General features: G+C 40.4%; 1 protein-coding gene across 1 annotated transcript in view; it reads left to right on the top strand.

Moving 5' to 3' along the window:
• KIF26B (kinesin family member 26B) overlaps positions 1-20,584 on the top strand; it is a 616,088-nt gene that overhangs the window by 580,529 nt on the left and 14,975 nt on the right. The window contains exon 13 of the mRNA XM_069769230.1: positions 16,886-17,088. Coding sequence (XP_069625331.1) covers positions 16,886-17,088 — 203 coding nt within the window. The remainder of the gene's footprint in view (positions 1-16,885; positions 17,089-20,584) is intronic.

Genomic DNA, 20,584 nt, shown 5'->3' on the forward strand with positions numbered 1-20,584 from the left:
TCTGACACTGATGCTCCTTGAGCTTGAAGTTCGCCTTTAATCTGTTTAGAAGTTTTTCTGGGCTCTTTTGTTACCATTCCTATTATCTGTCTCTTTGATTTGTCATCAATTTTCCTCCTGCGGCCATGTCCAGGGAGGTTTGCTACAGTCCCATGATCTTAAATTTATGAATATATGTGCAACTGTAGTCACAGGAATATCAAGCTGCTTGGAGATGGTCTTATATCTTTTACCTTTAACATGTTTGTCTGTAATTTTCTTTCTAATCTCCTGAGACAACTCTTTCCTTCGCTTTCTCTGGTCCGTGTGGAGTGTGATACACACTATGTCACCAAACAGCACAGTGAGTATCTGTAGCCCTATATACAGGCGCACTGACTGATTCCAAGATTGTAGACCTCAATGATGCTAGTTAGTGGACACACCTTGATTATACATGTCCCTTTGTCAAATTATTTTCATGGGTACCATCATTTCTGTCCAGGCCTGTGGAATTCTGTGGAAGCATGGTTGAAAAACAATGTCTGACTTTCATTTGTTCATTTTCATAGATCTTTTATTTATTATTACTTTTGTCAGATTCAAGTTATTTCTGTGACCATTGTGGGTTTTTCTGTCATTAAACAAAGGGTACCAACAATTTTGACCACATGTGTATGCCCCCTGAGCAGCGATTAACAGTGGTCTAAGTGCCTGGATAACCACCAATCTGCAGTATGTGTATCGATGAATGGACATATTTATTACATTAAAAATGATAGGTATCATTTAACAATTAAATAAGCATTATTTCATTATTTTTTAAACAAACCTACCAGTTTTCCTCCATTTTCACTTTTTTATATTTATATGGTTTTTGTGTTCAAAATATAATAGGAAGCCATTTTTCTTGTCTTCTTTTTAAGATTAATTCTAATATTTCAATTTATAATAAACTAATGAATTTGTTTAAATGTGTATTATTTGTACTATTGTGTGCAGTTGTGCCGAATACTGCCCACTAGTTATCTATATTACACACAATGGAACAATATTAGGTGGTAGTGTGAGTTCTCTGTGTCAAGAGAAGTATTCTTATCTTTCCTTTTGGTTTCAACGCAATTTTGCAGAGAGATAGCAAGAGTTGGAATTAGTTCAGTTATGAGTTGATGCCCTGAGGCAAAATGACAGGAAAGAATCAAGTGCAACAACTCCCACTGCCCATCCTTTTCCAAATGGAATTTTTTTTTTCATTACGGCAAATCATAAAAAGGGCAAGTAGTTTAGGAGACGAAATCACAATCTCTTTATTGGTGTTCAGCGCCCTGGACACTGCGCTCCACAATTCATAGTGCTTCAAAGATTACATCAGTGTAGATACGCTCATCTTGGATCACGCAACCTTGTCCGGCTTATTTATGGCTGTTGTGACCAGAAACACTTCTGACATAAATGATCACCATAAATAAGTAGATGGAGACTTGCAGTGACACTGAAGGGTCATCGTGAAGCTTTAAATCAGTGTTAACCCATTAGAAGCCAAAGCCACTCACTGTCACTCTATGTTTAAATAATCACACTTATGTAGACCTTCTGCAAAAAAAAATTGTGTTATATTAACTTGTTCCAAAGGAGGACAAAACAAATCACTGATCAATATCTCAATTGCAAGTTTATAAACTGAATCCATGATCCTGTGATAGTCCGCCCCACTGCCCCCCGATGTTACAGGAACGATCAGGAGCATCAGTTGCTTGTATTGAATTAATCGTTAGACAATGTCTGTGCACATTGAATTGCAATGTAAGCTTCCTTGTTTGTGGAGGCCCTGGACATCGGAAAATACAGTAGTACCGTAAGCCGTGCACTCAGGGACTAGATTACTGCAGACTATAGATTACAAAGTGTGAGAACATCCTGCAATATCCCACACTGCTCCTTCCATCAATTCCTCCCATGTCAGCACATCGTTTAAATCTACAGATTAGATCCATACCTATTTCTTTTTTTCTCAAGATCAGCAGTCTAGGAAGATCTGCTACATAATAGATCCAGCTTTGAGCAGCTTTGAGGTTTTACCTGCTAACATCCTCATAGTTAGGAAAAGTGAAATCTGTTATGGAAACTTCTTTCTGTTAGGCTTTTGTCTGTGCAAAAAATAAGACAAGAATAATAGAAATCTGTATTTATGAAAGGAACAATGTAAAAATAAGAGTTCAAAACTGTCATAAAGTCATATATACACCATACCAGTCTGTTTGAACAGAAATGTCAAATAGGTACCGTAATTACAGTATTTGTTTCATTAATTACATTTAAGCACAAGGTATAATATTTTTTTAAATATTGTACAGTGGGTATTGAAAGTATTCAGACCCTCTTTAAATGTTTCACTCTTTGTTTCATTGCAGCCATTTGGTAAATTCAAAAAATGTCATTTTTTTCTCATTAATGTACACTCTGCACCCCATCTTGACTGAAAAAAACAAAAATGTAGAAATTTTTGCAAATGTATTAAAAAAGAAAAACTGAAATATCAAATGTTCATAAGTATTCAGACCCTTTGCTCAGACACTCATATTTAAGTCACATGCTGTCCATTTCCTTGTGATCCTCCTAGAGATAGTTCTACTCCATCATTGGAGTCCAGCTGTGTTTCACAGCTCACAGTGCAGGTCAGACCAAATGAGAATCATGAGGTCAAAGGAACTGGCCAAGGAGCTCAGGTACAGAACTGTGGCAAGGCACAGATCTGGCCAAGGTTACATCAGAATTTCTGTAGTATTCAAGGTTCCTAAGAGCACAGTGGCCTCCATAATCCTTAAATGGAAGAAGTTTGGGACCCCCAGAAGTCTTCCTTCCTAGACCTGGCCATCCAGCCAAACTGAGCAATTGTGGGAGAAGAGCTTTGGTGAGAAAGGTAAAGAAGAACCCCAAGATCACTGTGGCTGAGCTCCAGAGATGCAGTAGGGAGATGTCAACTATCACTGCAGCCCTCCACCAGTCTGGCCTTTATGGCAGAGTGGCCCAACGGAAACCTCTCCTCAGTGTAAGACATATGAAAGCCCGAATAGAGTTTGTTAAAAAAAACACATGAAGGACTCCAAGACTATGAGAAAAAAGATTCTCTGGTCTGATGAGACGAAGATAGACCTTTTTGGTGATAATTCTAAGTAGTATTTGTGGAGAAAAACAGGCACTGCTCATCATCTGCCCAATTCAATCCCAACAGTAAAACATGGTGGTGGCAGCATCATGCTATGGCGGTGTTTTTCAGCCGCAAGGACAGGACTACTGGTTGCCATTGAAGGAAACATGAATGCGGCCAAGGACATAGATATCCTGGATGAAAACCTCTTCCAGAGTGCTCTGTACCTCAGACTTTGTCGAAGGTTCACCTTCCAACAAGTCAATGACCCTAAGCACACAGCTAAAATAACAAAGGAGTGGCTTCAGAACAACTCTGTGACCATTCTTGACTGGCCCAGCCAGAGCCCTGACCTAAACCCAAGTGAGCATCTCTGGAGAGACCTGAAAATGGCTGTCCACCAACGTTCACCATCCAACCTGATGGAACTGGAGAGGATCTGCAAGGAAGAATGGCAGATGATCCTCAAATCCAGGTGTGAAAAACTTGTTGCATCATTCCCAAGAAGACTCATAGCTGTACTAGCTCAAAAGGGTGCTTCTACTCAATACTGAGCAAAGGGTCTGAATACTTATGACCATGTAATATTTCAGTTTTTCTTTTTTAATAAATTTGCAAAAATTTCTACATTTCTGTTTTTTTTCAGTCAAGATGGGGTGCAGAGTGTCAATTAATGAGAAAAAAATGGATTTTTTTGAATTTACCAAATGGTTACAATGAAACAAAGAGTGAAAATTTTAAAGGTGTCTGAATACTTTCCGTACCCACTGTACATACTGTATGTTTTGGATTTGATGCTTAGTTCCTATGATAAATTATTGCGTTTTTGACATTGTGTATTTTGGCAGCAAAGTGTATGGAATTTAGAGAAATGTCATGCCCAATGTTTCTTTTTTTAAACTGAAGCGTTTTTAAAATGCGAAACGTCAATTTCTCTTGCAGTGAATATTAGTTTTTTTTGCAGGTTTTTCCTATAGACTTGAATGAGATTAGTACAGTGACTCAGTGGTTAGCACTGCAGCCTTGGAGCACTGGGGTCCTGGGTTCAAATCTCCCCAAGGACAACATCTGCAAGGAGTTTGTATGTTCTCCCTATGTTTGCATGGGTTTCCTCCCGCATTCCAAACACCTACTGATAGGGAATGTAGATTGTGAGCTCCATTGGGGACAGAAATGATAATGTGTGCAAACTGTAAAGCGCTGCGGAATATGTTGGCACTATATAAAAAAAAATTATTATTATTCTGAAAATCCACAAATAAAAAGCACATATGCGTTCTAAGTATGTTTCCGCTGTGAAAACACACAAAAACACATGAAATCCGCACATGACTTTATCAATAAAGTTTTATCAAAGACAAATATCAAGAAATATCCAAAACAAAGTAGTTTTATTGGAGATGTGATGCACCAAAGGGAGACAAAAAGCGCAGCTGAAAAAAGCACAATGGAAAAAACGGAAGTACAGGTGCTTCTCACGAAATTAGAATATCATCAAAAAGTTAATGTATTTCAGTTCTTCAATGCAAAAAGTGAAACTCATATATTATATAGAGCAATGGCTCTATATAACAGATTGATCTATTTCAAGTGTTTATTACTGTTACTGTTGATGATTTGGCTTACAGCCAATGAAAAATGAAAAGTCATTATGTCAGTAAATTAGAATACTTTATAATGCCAGCTTGAAAAATGATTTTGAAATCCAAAATGTTGGCCTACTGAAATGTATGTTCAGTAAATGCACTCAATACATGATCAGGGCTCCTTTTGCATCAATTACTGCATCAATGTGGTGTGGCATGGAGTGAAGGCGATCAGCCTGTGGCACTGCTGAGGTATTATGGAAGCCCAGTTTGCTCTGATGGAAGCCTTCAGCTCATCTGCATTGTTGGGTCTGGTGTCTCTCATATTCCTCTTGACAACACGGTTAAGGTCAGGCGAGTTTGCTGGCCAATCAAGCACAGTGATACTGTTGTTTTTAAACCAGGTATTGGTGCTTTTGGCAGTGTGGACAAGTGCCAAGTCCTGCTGCTTGTCGGCAGAGGGAAGCATGACGTGCTCTAAAATTTCCTGGTAGACAGCTTTTGCTGACTTTAGTCTTGATAAAACACAGTAGACCTAAACCAGCAGATGACATGGCTCCCCAAACCATCACTGATTGTGGAAACCTCACACTAGACCTCAAGCAGCTTGGATTGTGTGCCCCTCCACTCTTCCTCCAGACTCTGGGACCTTGATTTCCAAATGAAATGCAAAATTTACTTTCATATGAAAACAATACCTTGGACTACTGAGCAACAGTCCAGTCCTTTTTCTCCTTGGCCCAGGTAAGATGCTTCTGGCTTTGTCTATTGGTCATAAGTGGCTTGACAAAAGGAATGCGACAGTTGTAGCCCATGTCCTGGATACGTCTGTGTGTGGTGGCTCTTGAAGCAATGACTCCAGCAGCAGTCCACTCCTTGTGAATCTCCCCCAAATTTTTCAATGGCCTTTTCTTAACAATCCTTTCAAGGCTGCGGTTATCCCGGTTGCTTGTGCACCTTTTTCTACCACACTTTTTTCTTCCACTCAACCTTCCATTAATATGCTTGGATACAGCACTTTGTGAATAGCCAGCTTCTTTAGCAATGACCTTTTGTGGCTTACCCTCCTTGTGGAGTGGGCCAATGACTGCCTTCTGGACATCTGCCAAGTCAGCAGTCTTCCCCATGATTGTGGAACCTACTGAAACAGACTAAAGGACCTTTTTTAACAATTAGGAAGCCTTTGCAGTTGTTTTTTGTTAATTATTCCAATTTACTGAGACAATGACTTTTGGGTTTTCATTGGCTGCAAGCCATAATCATCAACATTAACAGAAATAAACACTTAGATCACTCTAAATAGATCACTCTGTTTGTAATGACTCTATATAATATATGAGTTTCACTTTTTGAATTGAAGAACTGAAATAAATGAACTTTTTCAGGATATTCTAATTTTGTGAGAATCACTTGTATATCTAAGGCTGTATGCCCTCAATGATCTTTTATTGCGTTTTTGACACTGTGTATTTTTGGTGCATCGAAAGCGGTGTTTTACACTACCAGCAAAGTGGATGGGATTTATAGAAATGCCATTTCCCCTGTGCTTTTTTTTTACGCTGCGTGTATTCATCTGCAGTGCATTTTTTCCAATCCGCAGTATGTCAATTTCTTTTGCGGGTATCCTGAGTAACCTGTGCAGAATATCCCCAAAGATTTCCATTTTTTATGCGGATAATCAGTAAATAAAAGCTGCATGTGTTTTAGTGCGTATCTGCAGTGGAAACTCATCAAAAATGCATGTAATCCGCACCTAAGAATGTCAGATACCAGGAAGTTTGAAAAACAAAGCAGCTTTATTTAAAGCATGACACACCAAACAGGCAAAAACGTTACTTTTATGGCCCCATCATCTTTCATTGCACTTTCTGAACATCTTCACTGTCTCCATTTGGACTGACAATGTAAACTCCCTAACAGTATTGTCTTTGGAGTGTGGGAGAAAATCAATACAACACGGGGAGAACATGCACACTCCTTGCAGATGTTGTCCATGGTGGGATTTGATCCAGGATCTTAGTGCTGTAAAGCAACAGTTCTAACCACTGAGCCACCGTGCTGAGCTGAATTCACACATCTGCTTTCATGAATGTGTGCTGTCGGGTTTTTAAAATGATAGCTTGCATATAAAATGGAGTAATTTATCCAAGTTTGGTCTGATTTGATACACTCGGTAATTATGATTACAGCACCATGTGTAAGACGGACAGCACGCAGACGCCACCTGTTTCAGTCTATTTGAAACATAGATGTGTGAATGTGAACTACTTCCAATGTTTAGGTTGGATTCTACCATACCTTTTTGTGTTTTTTTTGTTGCGTTTTTCATGCTGCTGTTTTTAACGTTTTCGTTTGTGACATTTTTGTAGCTTTTTTTGGTCAGTGGAAAATTACAGTGGCAAACTAGGTGTTTATGAAAGGTATTTTTTCACTTATGTTTTTCTATAGTTCTGGAAAAATGACTTGAAAAGCTCATGCAAAAAAATGACACAGATTAAAAAAAAACCTCTAAAAATTCTGTAAAAAAAGCTAGTTCCATAAATTATAAATGCATTTTAAAATGTGTTTTAAAATGCCAGAAAATAACAGTTTTCCCTCCTCATGTCTCCTGTAAGGGTGTCATCACTGTGGAATATATTAGTGTGCAGAAACCTTACAAATATCTCAGCTATTTAGGCATGTTCCACACCGAGGGTCAACATTTAAGTGCTGTAGTTGTGTGAATACTTAAATCCATGTTATTAGTAGCTTCTATAATTGAATCGGAGCAGTAAGTGGAGCCGCGGTGCAGTACAGTAATTGATAGCGCTATTTTAATAAATTGTTGAGGTCGGCCTGAGTGCAGAGGGGCGCAGCGTGCATGCTTGACCTGCCGCTGCACGATCTGTAGGGGATTTTATTTTATTGCAGATGAGAATCATAAATCTTTGAGGGAAGAACATCTTAGCAAGTTGCAGTAGGGAATAAGAAATTTTTATTATCCTATAAATGCACGACCTCGTATAAGCCGGGCGGTCCTGTGTCCCCAGCAGTAGAATAACACAGCTATTGAAAGATTAAATTGTTTGTCTGAGCTTGTGATGGGATTTCTCAAACATTTTCTGCACCCTTCTTCTGTTCTCCTAAGTGCCCTGCACCGCGGAGTTAATAGTCTACCTGAGATTAATGGAGGTGATGACAGCTCATCCTGTGCACAGACAGCTTGTTACTGAATGAATGCAGACATTGGAGGATGACGCATTATTAGTGGCAGAATCTCCTCACAATTTCGAGGAGTTTTCCATTTTTATGTAAATTCTTCTCCAGTGGCATAACTTTAAGCTCGTAGTCCACCAGGGAAAATTTTGAAAAGGGCCCACAAACATCACCAATCTTTACCCTCTTCCAGACATGGTCAATTTTCAATTTTGCACTTTGTTAATTGCTCCCCGTTTTCCTAGAGTCAAAAAGTAACAGTGGAGCAGTCACCACGTGGATATCGATGGAGCGCTAGCCAAAATACGTGTACGACAAATGCAATTTAAAAAAAGAGAAAACCCATACGTAAGGTTGTTGCACTTCCTAAATTGAAACACTGTAAATCTTTACTATGTAAAAAACACAAAAACTTATACAAGACGAAATCATTTAAAAGTACGCAAATTGTGCCCAACCTGTTCCCTAGGCCAAAAATTGGCACTGGGGTATACGATAACCCATATGACCGGCGTGATAACCAACAATGCCAAGTAAGTGTGGTATGAATAGGAAATTCCCCTAAAGTGATGTCAAGTAGGATTCAGTAAAAAAAAGAAAGGTGCAATGCATATGTAGAGTCGATAAAAGGTTAAATATCAAAAAGTATATAAAAGAAAGTGATAATTGTGTGCAATAAAGTGCATCATGTGGGAATGAGGAGCACTTCTTCCAAGGGTCATAACTTTTTTAGTTTTTCTCTTTACATAGTCATATGAAGGTTTGTTTTCTGTGGGATAAGTTGTTGCTTTGAATGACTTCATTCCTTTTTCCATACAATGTACTTGAAATGGGGAGGGGAGGGCGGGGGGTTCCAACTGGGATAAAAAGGTGAAAAGAAATACAATTCCACCCTTATTTTGTATAGGGGGTTTGTATGGCAAAAATGATCTAACATGATTCTTCAGTTCTTTACCAGTATAGCAGTACATACATATCATTTTTTTTCAAGTGATGGAAAAAAATCCGAGATTTGTTAGGAAAACAAATTAATTTATGTGGACAATTCCTGGTGTCTGTAACTTTTTCCTTTTCCCATCAATAAACATGTGTGAGTGTTTTTTTTGTGTGGCAAGCTGCAATTTTTATTGGTACCATTTTGGAATAGGTAAGATTTGTTTAGCACTTTTTGTTGAATTTTTTTCATGAGGTGTAGTGACAGAAAAAGGCAATTGTGGCTTTTTTAAGTTGATTTTGCTTTCCGTTATTTAGCGCACTGGTAAAGTAATTTTATATTTTGATAAACTGGATTTTTGCATGTACAGCGATAACAAAAGTGGAGTACCCAGAGGAAACACACAGAGAACGTACAGATTCCTTGCAGATGATGTCCTTGGTGGGATTTGGACTCAGGATCTGTAAAACAACAGTGCTAACCACTGAGCCCCCATGCTGCTTTTGGCTCAGGGTCTAGCAATCTCACTGGCTGTAGGATCCCGATGCTCAGGGCCGGCGTTAGGGGCAGGCAGACTAGGCAGCTGCCTAGGGCCCCTGCTGCCCTAGGGGCCCCCAGCCAGGGTTAGAAATGCTGCTGATGGCACTGCTCCAGGGCCCAGAGGTGGAGGGGGGCCCCTGCAGGCAGGCCCAGTATCATGCAGGATCAGGCCCCTTTCACTCCCTCCTGTAATCATGGAACACCAAGTGCCAGAGAGAGAGCGGGACGCGAAGTGCAGGATTTCAAAGAGAGGGAGTGTCATGCAGGGAGAGATGCTAGCCAATGAACGCTTTCCCCACCAGACTGAGGAGAGCACTCACTGGCTGCCGTCTGTCCTCTTGCATGGCGTGTCCCAATGGTGAGTACTCACCTGTGGTCGGGCCCCGGCTGCACAGCACACAGGGACAACAGTGGAGGACGAGCAGGACTTACAGTGTGTCTTCTGCTCCCTCCACTGTTCTATTCGGAGCAGGCTGCCTGCGGCATCTCCTCAATGTGAAGAGATGGGGGAGGAACTCACTGCAAGGGACAGCACTGCAGAACCAGGGGGCTGATATTAGTCTGCTCTGTGCCCCATCCCCCACAGTTGTTTCTGCAGCCCTCCAGCTGAACTATGTGACCTCATCCAGGGCTCATCTGATCACCTGATATCACAGATTAGCATGTGTGTATATACAGTATGTATGTGTGCATCTGTGTATGTACAGTATGTGTGCATCTATGTATGTACAATATGTGTGCATCTATGTGTATGCTTCTATCTGTGTGTATCTGTGTATGTATGGATGTATGTATGGTATATGTGTGTATGTATGGTATATTTGTGTGGCTGTGTGTGTATGCCTGTACAGTATGTGTGTGTGTATGTGATTGGTTTTGCCGGAACAAAAATCCTTCTTCTCATCAGCACATCGCCCAGTGAAAACTGCAGATATGCTGGTAAGATGATACTGTATAGGGACAGATTGATCTAGTGATCATTCTGTCCCCATCATTATTCCTCAGCAGGTGTAAAGAGGCTGGGAAACAAGTGGCGAATGACTTCAATATTGTTGATCACACTTGTTTAGTGGCCTGAAATCAGCGCATGTAGCTACAACCAAAATGTTTCTGTGTGATGTGCAATATGTTAGTATTTGGGGCCTCATTTGAAACTTTTGCCTAGGGCCCCACTTTGCCTAAAACCAGCCCTGCCGATGCTGCACACATAAATGCTGTGCACACAGTTGTGGCTGCCTGATTATGAGTAGGTGGCTTTTCCACCCTTCCAATGTAGCTTTTGGTGGAAGTCCCAATTCCTATTAGTCCATATTGACTCTAGGTACGTTCCCAGTGCTTCCAGACTGGAAAAGGTAGCCGGTTGGTACGAGCTGGGGATAGCCAGTCATACAAGGGAAAAGGCAAGATGAGGTCTCACAGCAGGAACAACCAAGCTGGGAAACACTACAAATGTGATTTTCCCATTTTGATAGTAGGAGCAGGACCACCCAGTATTCAGAGGTGATCACAAAAGTACAGAAAAGGAGACATGTGGTGTCACAGCACAGATTTCCTTTTCCCAGAGAAGGTGAAGATATTAAAGTTGGCTTTCATGAGCATGAAGAAGGAATGCAGTTTTCCATCAGCTCCAGCTTTGCAGACTGTCCTGCGTTTGTCAGCAGTTCTGCTCTGTATAATGTCAATTGTCATTAGAGTAACAAGAATAAAATCAACACTCATAGGTTTCTGGCAGAGACGGTAATTTACATTGGGCTCCCGACATGTAACAGTCGGTGGCAGCTCACGTTACTGCTCCCCATGTGAAGACAAGCTCCATCCTGTTGTGTGGCAGTATGACAAACACTATTGCTTTGTTACCTGTGTCTTTCCTGCTAAGCTGATCAATTGTTTGCCGTAGAAACCACAAACACCGGGTGTGATGAATGGAATCTAAGTGGAATTTACAAATGAGAGAACGCTTCCATCTTTCAGCTGAGTAATGCAGATCGTGTCAGTCATGGTGTCATAAAAAATACCCAAGGCGCCTTTCTGCTTAGTGAAACCACAAGAAAGGTGTCCTTATCTAGCTGCGTCTTGCTTTCTCTCAGGCAGATTAATGTTTGTAGAATTTAGCCATGGAGAATATTTTCAACAAATTGCAAATAACATAAAATTAAAACGTTTATTTTTTTCAATATCATAAATTCCATCATGTTTGTTGTTTAATAGCCATTATTAATTATCCTAATGTGGATCAGTCATCAGATTTGACAAAACAAATTGTATACATTAATTAATAGATCTCTTAGACCTGATGACACTAGTGTACTTACTTTAAACATCTATGTTAGAATAGCTGTATATTAGGCTGGTTTCACACGTCAGTGTCTCCGTTACGTGTAGTGACAGTTTTCTCACGTATCGGAGACACTGACACACGTAGACCCATTCAAAAGAATGGGTCTATGCACATGTCTCCGTGTTTTCACAGACCGTGTGTCCGTGTTGAAAACACGGAGACATGTCTGTTTTTCGCCGGCAGCACGTACCGCAATACGTGCCGCACACGTGCACACAGAGAACAGTGTGCACTCTCCTCCCTGTGCACGTACCGTCTGCAGGCGAGACAGCGTTACAGTTAGGCGCTGTCCCCCCTGCGTGTGGTGCTGAATCCAGAATTCATCCCTTCTTTCCAGCAGCGTTCGCTGGAAAGAAGGGATGAATCATCATTTTTTTTTCTTTCCCCATAAAAATAAAGTTAATGCGTCGCCTCCCGCCTCCCGCCTCCCATCCCCTGTGCGCCTGCCGCTTGCCAGGAAATACTCACCCAGCTCCAAGCTCCAGCGATGTCTCCTCTCAGCGGCTGCAGACTGTGCTGTTTGAGCGGTCACGTGGTCCCGCTCATTACAGTGAGGAATATGCACATATTCCTCACTGTAATGAGCGGGACCACGTGACCACTCACACAGGACCTGCTGCCAGCGCTGAGAGGAGAGAGGAGACATCGCGGGAGCTAGGGGAGTATTTCTTTGCAAGGGGCCTGGCGGCACACGGGGGATGGGAGGCGGGAGTCACAAGCAAACTTTATTTTTAACAAAAAAAAAAGAAAAAATTATCTTTCATCTCTTCTCTCCTGCAGGGGAGAAGAGATGAATGCGCCTTCAGCACCACACAGGGGGGACGGCGCTTAGTGTAGCGCTGTCTCTCCTGCATGGTCCGTGTTGTCCTCAGGCGGCACACGAGCGGCACACGGATGCCGCACGTGTGCTACACTGATGTGCTACGTGAGCACACGGACACGGATAATTCCAGTACCGATTTCTCCGGTACCGGAATTATCTGGACGTCTGAAAGAGGCCTTAAGGTGAGCATTTATGGAGCCCAAGTGCAGAGTGAAATAGCACATGAGTCCAAGTGTAATCATTCTCCACCCAGTCTGACTGACAGCTGCAGCTTGTACTGAGCAGTGTGAGACCTCAGCAGTACAGGTGACAATGGGGAACTGTCAAGCAGTCTAGAAGGGCGGAGATGGAGTTGAACTTTCATAAGGGATTCTATAGCCATTCTGATCAAGTAACATGAGATCTATTTAATGTGTGCCATTTTTCTCGTGAAATGTGGTGACAGATCCGCTTTAATGTTGCTAGCTGGAGTCATTACTATTACATAGATGAGTTCCAATATTTATGGGCCCTATAAATTGGGAATTATAAATAATGCCGACCATAGATGTTTGATGCTAAATTTTCTAATTACAATTTGCTAAATGGTATACACTAGGTGGTGCCTGCCAAGTGAAGACTTTGTCTAAGGGCTCATACTCATTTGCGAGAAAAACAGACAAGTTCAATCCGATAAAAAAATCGGATTGCACTTTGACCAATGTTATTCAATGAGTTGCACCTTATCTGCGATTTTTTTTCTCAGCTGAAATCGGACTGAGAAAAAAAATCGCAGCATGCTGTGATTTGCTGCATATCTCACACGAGACTCACCAATGTAAGTCAATGGATGCGAGAAAAAAACATACAGCGCTTGCACCATGCGAGTGCTGTCCATTTTTTTACGCATCGGTGTCTATTGAAAAGCCGGTAATTCATGTGCGGTGTACAGTAAAATCACACTGACAGGTTAGAATAGGATAGAATAGAAATATACCCATAGAATACATAAATATATATATATATATATATATATATATATACAGTATGTATATATATATATATATATATATAAAGTACAGACAAAAAGTTTGAAAACACCTTCTCATTTAAAGATTTTTCGGTATTTTCATGACTATGAAAATTGTACATTCACACTGAAGGCATCAAAACTATGAAATAACAGGTGTGGAGTTATATACTTAACAAAAAAGTGTAAAACAACTGAAAATATGTCTTATATTCTAGGTTCTTCATAATAGCCACCTTTTGCTTTGATGAGTGCTTTGCACACTCTTGGCATTCTCTTGATGAGCTTCAGAAGGTAGTCACTGGAAATGGTCTTCCAACAATCTTGAAGGAGTTCCCAGAGATGCTTAGCACTTGTTGGCCCTTTTGCCTTCATTCTGCGGTCCAGCTCACCCTAAACCTTCCCGATTGGGTTCAGGTCTGGTGACTGTGGAGGCCAGGTCATCTGGCATAGCACCCTATCACTCTCCTTCTTGGTCAAATAGGCCTTACACAGCCTGGAGGTGTGTTTGGGGTCATTGTCCTGTTGAAAAATAAATGATGGTCCAACTAAACGCAAACCGGATGGAATAGCATGCCGCTGCAAGATGCTGTGGTAGCCATGCTGGTTCAGTATGCCTTCAAGTTTGAATAAATCCCCAACAGTGTCACCAGCAAAGCACCCCCACACCATCACACCTCCTCTTCCATGCTTCACGGTGGGAACCAGGCATGTAGAGTCCATCCGTTCACCTTTTCTGCGTCGCACAAAGACACGGTGGTTGGAACCAAAGATCTCAAATTTGGACTCATCAGACCAAAGCACAGATTTCCACTTGTCTAATGTCCATTCCTTGTGTTCTTTAGCCCAAACAAGTCTCTTCTGCTTGTTGCCTGTCCTTAGCAGTGGTTTCCTAGCAACTATTTTACCATGAAGGCCTGCTGCACAAAGTCTCCTCTTAACAGTTGTTGTAGAGATGTGTCTGCTGCTAGAACTCTGTGTGGCATTGACCTGGTCTCTAATCTGAGCTGCTGTTAACCTGCAATGTCTGAGGGTGGTGACTCGGATAAACTTATCCTCAGAAGCAGAGGTGACTCTTGGTCTTCCTTTCCTGGGGCGGTCATCATGTGTGCCAGTTTCTTTATAGCGCTTGATGGTTTTTGCCACTGCACTTGGGGACACTTTCAAAGTTTTCGCAATTTTTCAGACTGACTGACCTTCATTTCTTAAAGTAATGATGGACACTCGTTTTTCTTCACTTAGCTGCTTTTTTCTTGACATAATACAAATTCTAACAGTCTATTTAGTAGGACTATCAGTTGTCTATCCACCAGACTTCTGCACAACACAACTGATGGTCCCAACACCATTTATAAGGCAAGAAATCCCACTTATTAAACCTGACAAGGCACACCTGTGAAGTGAAAACCATTCCCGGTGACTACCTCTTGAAGCTCATCAAGAGAATGTCAAGAGTGTGCAAAGCAGTCATCAAAGCAAAAGGTGGCTACTTTGAAGAACCTAGAATATAAGACATAATTTCAGCTGTTTCACACTTTTTTTGTTAAGTATATAATTCCACATGTGTTAATTCATAGTTTTGATGCCTTCAGTGTGAATGTACAGTTTTCATAGTCATGAAAATACAAAAAAATCTTTAAATGAGAAGGTGTGTCCAAACTTTTGTTCTGTACTGTATATATACAGTATATATATATATATATATATACACGTCAGTAACACATATATATATATATATATATATATATATATATATATATATGTATTTATATTGCACAGTATTTATATTGCACAGAAAAATAGAAAAAAAAGCCGGTAATTCATCTGCCATCTTCAGTAAAATCACTGCAGGAGCCGACAGGATAGAAGAGAGATGGATTACATACAGTAAATACATATAGAATAGGTAAATATATAGATGTCAGTGACAAATACAAGTACAGTGTGTGCAAATTACTGGACATGTACTTAATTAATAAACGATTATTTATTGGAAAAAAAATGGGCTCCCGTGCAATTTTCAAAACCAGCAGAGGGAAAGTCAGCAACTGGGGGCAGATGTTTATAGCCTGGAGCTTCCCATGCTATTAATATCAGCTCACAGCTGTATACTTAGCCTTTACTGGCTATTAAAATGGGGGACCCCCAAAAAAATGATGTGGGGTTCCCATATAATTAATAACTAGCAAAGGCTATGCAGATAGCTGCAGGCTGATATTAATAGCATAGGAAGGGGCCATGGATATAGTCCCCCCCAGCTAAAAACATCAGCACTTAGCAGCCCCAGAAAAGGCACATCTGTAAGATGTGCCAATTCCGGCACTGAGCCTTGCTCTTCTCATTTGCCCTGTAGCAGTGGCAAGTGGGGTAATAATTGTGGAGTTGATGTCACCTTTGTATTGAAAGGTGACATCAAGCCCACGGCTTAGTAATGGAGAGGTGTCAATAAGACATCTATCCACTACTAATCCTATAGTTGGTACATGTTAAATAAAGACACAGCCAGAATAAAGTCTTTTAATGAAATACAATACAACAAAGGTTTACCATTTTATTGTTACTCCTAATCCATGAGATGCCCTCAATCTCCTGTAATAAAAATAAAATAATAAACCAACAATATACCATATCTGTCCGTAGTTGTGTCCCACGCCATAATCCATATCTGGGGTATATACAGTTTTCAACCAGGATGGTACCAAGATGCCACCGTCCTGGCTGAAAACCACTGGTGAATGAGGAGATGCTGTGAGTGGAGCTTCAGTGACTAGCGGTGCCATCACTGAAGCTGCGCTCCTTCACAGCCTGACCTGCGCTGAACTCTGGAGCATGGGAAAATGAACTGGTAGATTACGGAACTTTTTTTTCACAAATATGGGTATGAGCCCTAAATGGGAGAGTTTGTAATTTGCAATGTGAATGGCCATCTTGAGAGTTAGAATGATTGTAAATGAGCCCAGAAGTTGCCTATTGATACTGCCTTCAATGAGATACTCACATTGCTTTTGTGCACAACCTTATGGCAATTATTTCATAGGAAAAGCTTCTCTATTAATTGAGAAATAAAAGCAATGCTTATGTATATTAATAAAAAGTAATTCATTATTAATTTATGAAAGGTATAAATGTGCAACATACAGCAACTAGGGCTATGTACAATTGATCCAATTAAAATACAATGAATTTTTACTTTTAAATAATTAATTTCATAAGTATAAAAAGAAAAGCTAACAGAAAACCCTGTTCTGGATTTACACAAGATTTTCCAGTTATAATGGTAGTAATGCTTATTTTTTCTGAACATGTTGTGTAACTGAACTTTCTCCTAATTAGGATCACAAAGGCGCCGTCTTATTCCAACTTTATCACTTGATGCAACTTCTCCTGTAAGAAAACCAGCCAACAGCCCAGGAGTACGCTGGGTGGATGGCCCATTACGTAGTGGACAGCGAGGCTTGGGAGAGCCGTTTGAAATAAAAGTTTATGAAATCGATGATGTGGAAAGGCTTCAACGCCGCCGCAGTGAAGACTGCAAGGTATACCGTTTCTTATTGACTTCTTCAAGTTATTTCATTAATCATAAATTGTAACCACTAAGTGATGGCAGATCTACCTATTCCTCAAGTCCAACCATTCCTCAAGACATCATTAATAAGTTTTATACCAATTCACACAACATGATATTATTCAATTCACCATTGCAAACTTGCTTAGTGAAAGAGTGACCGTTGTTTTAATTTTTCTTTCATAAATCAATAGTATACACGAACATAAGAAACTTTGTGATATATATCGTATCAGAGAAATCTTTTTTCTCTGTCAAAATTGATCAGTCATCAAAATTCTCAATTCTGAGGGAAAATCTGTATTCAGTGAAAACACTTTCACATTGCTAAGAGAGGAGATGGTAGTTGCTTCCGTTACAATTCTATGACTACCAACCCATGAGAGCAAAATGTCTGAATACACTTGTGACTAAAGACACACCTCTTATCAAAAATACCACCAAAAAGAGCAAAATAGGTGCATGTTGTCTCTTAAAATGCAATGTTCATTGAATTTATAAGATTAAAAAATCAAATACATATAATAGATTACAGCCAGAAATATAATAAATATGATATCAATTTATACACAATCTAGCTATATTGTTTACAATTAACATCTAAATAATATATGAACAGTGCTGATCTATATCAGTCAAATTAGAGCCCTAATGGCAGAAGATATGTCCTAAAATCGAAAGATGAGCACTTACATTTCAAACAAGCTAGTGTGGCATGCAGGGCTGCCACTAGAAATTTCGGGGCCCCATACTGGTAAAATTTTCAGGGCCCCCTTGAGACTCTGCCCAGGCTCCACCCCAGCCCCGCCTCCACGCTCCACCCCTAGAACTGTCCACAGTCCCACCGCTCTCTCTTGGAAAAACTCCACTTCTCACCTATCACACATTAAGGCCGGCGTCACACTCAGCGTATAAAAATATGGTCCGTATTTTACGGCCGTAATATGCCAGAAAAGTAAAAAAATGGTGATCCATAAGTACTCCGTAGGCAGGGTGTGTCAGCGTATTTTGCGCATGGCATCCTCCGTATGTAATCCGTATGGCATCCGTACTGCGAGATTTTCTCGCAGGCTTGCAAAACCGACATACGGACATACAATGGATCCATGTGCTCAAAAAATCATAAAACATATATAATGTCTATATATATATATATATATATATATCAGTAAGACACACATATATATATATATTAATATTTCATACAGCGCTAGATAGCTTAAAAGCCGGTAATTCAATTGCCGGCTTTTGCTATCTCCTTCCTAAACCCGACATGATATGAGACATGGTTTACATACAGTAAGCCATCTCATATCCCTTTTTTTTGCATATTCCACACTACTGTTAGTAGTGTGTATGTGCAAAATGTGGGCTCTGTAGCTATTGAATTAAAGGGTTAAATTGCGGAAAAAATTGTCGTGGGCTCCCGCGCAATTTTCTCCGCCAGAATGGTAAAGCCAGTGACTGAGGGCAGATATTAATAGCCTGGAGAGGGTCCATGGTTATTGGCCCCCCCCTGGCTAAAAACATCTGCCCCCAGCCACCCCAGAAAAGGCACATCTCGAAGATGCGCCTATTCTGGCACTTGGCCACTCTCTTCCCATTCCTATGTAGCGGTGGGATATGGGGTAATGAAGGGTTAATGTCACCTTGCTATTGTAAGGTGACATTAAGCCAGATTAATAATGGAGAGGCGTCAATTATGACACCTATCCATTATTAATCCAATAGTAGGAAATGGTTAAAAGACACACACACACATTATTACAAAGTCTTTTAATGAAATAAATAGACAGGTTGTTGGAATATTTTATTATTCTGGTAATCCACCTGAAGACCCTCGTCCTGTAACAAAGTTAAAATAAAAAAAACAACAATATCCCATACCTTCCGTCGTTCTGTAACGTCCCACGTTGTAAATCCATCTGAAGGGGTTAACTATTTTTACAAGCAGAAGCTCTGCTAATGCAACTGTGCTTCTGTCTGTAAAACCCCAGCGAATGAATGGAATGTAGGTCAATGACCTGTATTTACCTTCAGTTGCAGTGAGGCGCCCTCTGCTGGATGTCCTCATATGAACCCGAGCCTGAGAACTTTTCTGAATATTTTCCCATATATATATATATATATATATATATATATATATGTATATATATATATATATATATATATATACCCCTATACTATGTGTAGACATTTATTTTAGCTATTCTATTGTAACCTGTCAGTGTGATTTTACTGTACACCGCACTGAATTGCTGGCTTTTCTATAGAACACCACTGCGTATTTCTCGCAAGGCACACTGCTGGTCCGTGTGTAATCCGTATTTTTCTGGCCCCTATAGACTTTCATTGGCGTATTTTTTGCGCAATACGGTGACAAACGCTGCAATTTTCTACGGCCGTAGAAGACCGTATAATACGGATCAGTAAAATACGGCTGATAGGAGCTGGGGCATAGAGAAGCATTGTACCGTATGCAATCCGTATTTTCAGCACCTCTCTTACGCCGGCCTAACAGTTCCCATCACCAGATCACATACATAGCCAGCAGCTTTTGCTTTGGCCAAAAGATTTTTTAAGCCGCCACCATAACACGGTAGACACTTTTGGCCGGGCCCTACTCTGCTGTAACCTATTAAATATTTGCTAAAATATGCAATACAATTTAGGTATATTTTTATTTATTTTTCAATTTTTAAAATGACCAATAATATCACATACAAGGAACAAATACCGCTACACCATGACCAGACCACATATTACCACCAGTGATCGAATAATATCACATACAAGGAACAAATACCACCGCACCATGTCCAGACCCCATATTACCATCACATAGTGACTGAATACTACAATTCTGATCAGTAATAAAAAAAAAGCACCATACTATCACCATAAGTGCCATTATACACAGGAGATCTGTACTTAGTATGCAGTGTCTGTGTACAGATAATACAGTTATCACTAGTGAAATTATACACAGGACCTCTGTATATAGTATACAGTGTATAGTGTCAGTGTATAGGTAACACTGACTCACCAGTGATGTCTCCAGGTGAAGTCCTTCATCTTTCTTCCAGCACAGACCGCCATCATTTCTTCCAGCCAGGACTCGTCTATACAGGAAATAACACAGTTATCTCGAGCTCCGCTTGCAGAACACATTACTTAATTTTTCTCAACTTCTACATTACACCACATGAAGAAAAAGAGGCGACATAGTGTCACTCTACACAGTAACAGAACCGCCCTCCATTTAAAACAGTATACTCAAAAAATAAAATAAATACATCACTGCAGTAACAATATCCCTTAATTAGCCCCTATGGTAATAATATTCGCCATCCTGGCGTCAGCCATATGTTCTCCCATCCTGCCCTCATGAGTATCCATCATATCCATCCTGCCCCATGATCCTGCACGATCTGTCTCCAATCCTGCCCCATCTGTCTCCAATTCTG

This window comes from Ranitomeya imitator, chromosome 5 (genome assembly GCF_032444005.1).
Source record: "Ranitomeya imitator isolate aRanImi1 chromosome 5, aRanImi1.pri, whole genome shotgun sequence".
Taxonomy (NCBI): domain Eukaryota; kingdom Metazoa; phylum Chordata; class Amphibia; order Anura; family Dendrobatidae; genus Ranitomeya; species Ranitomeya imitator.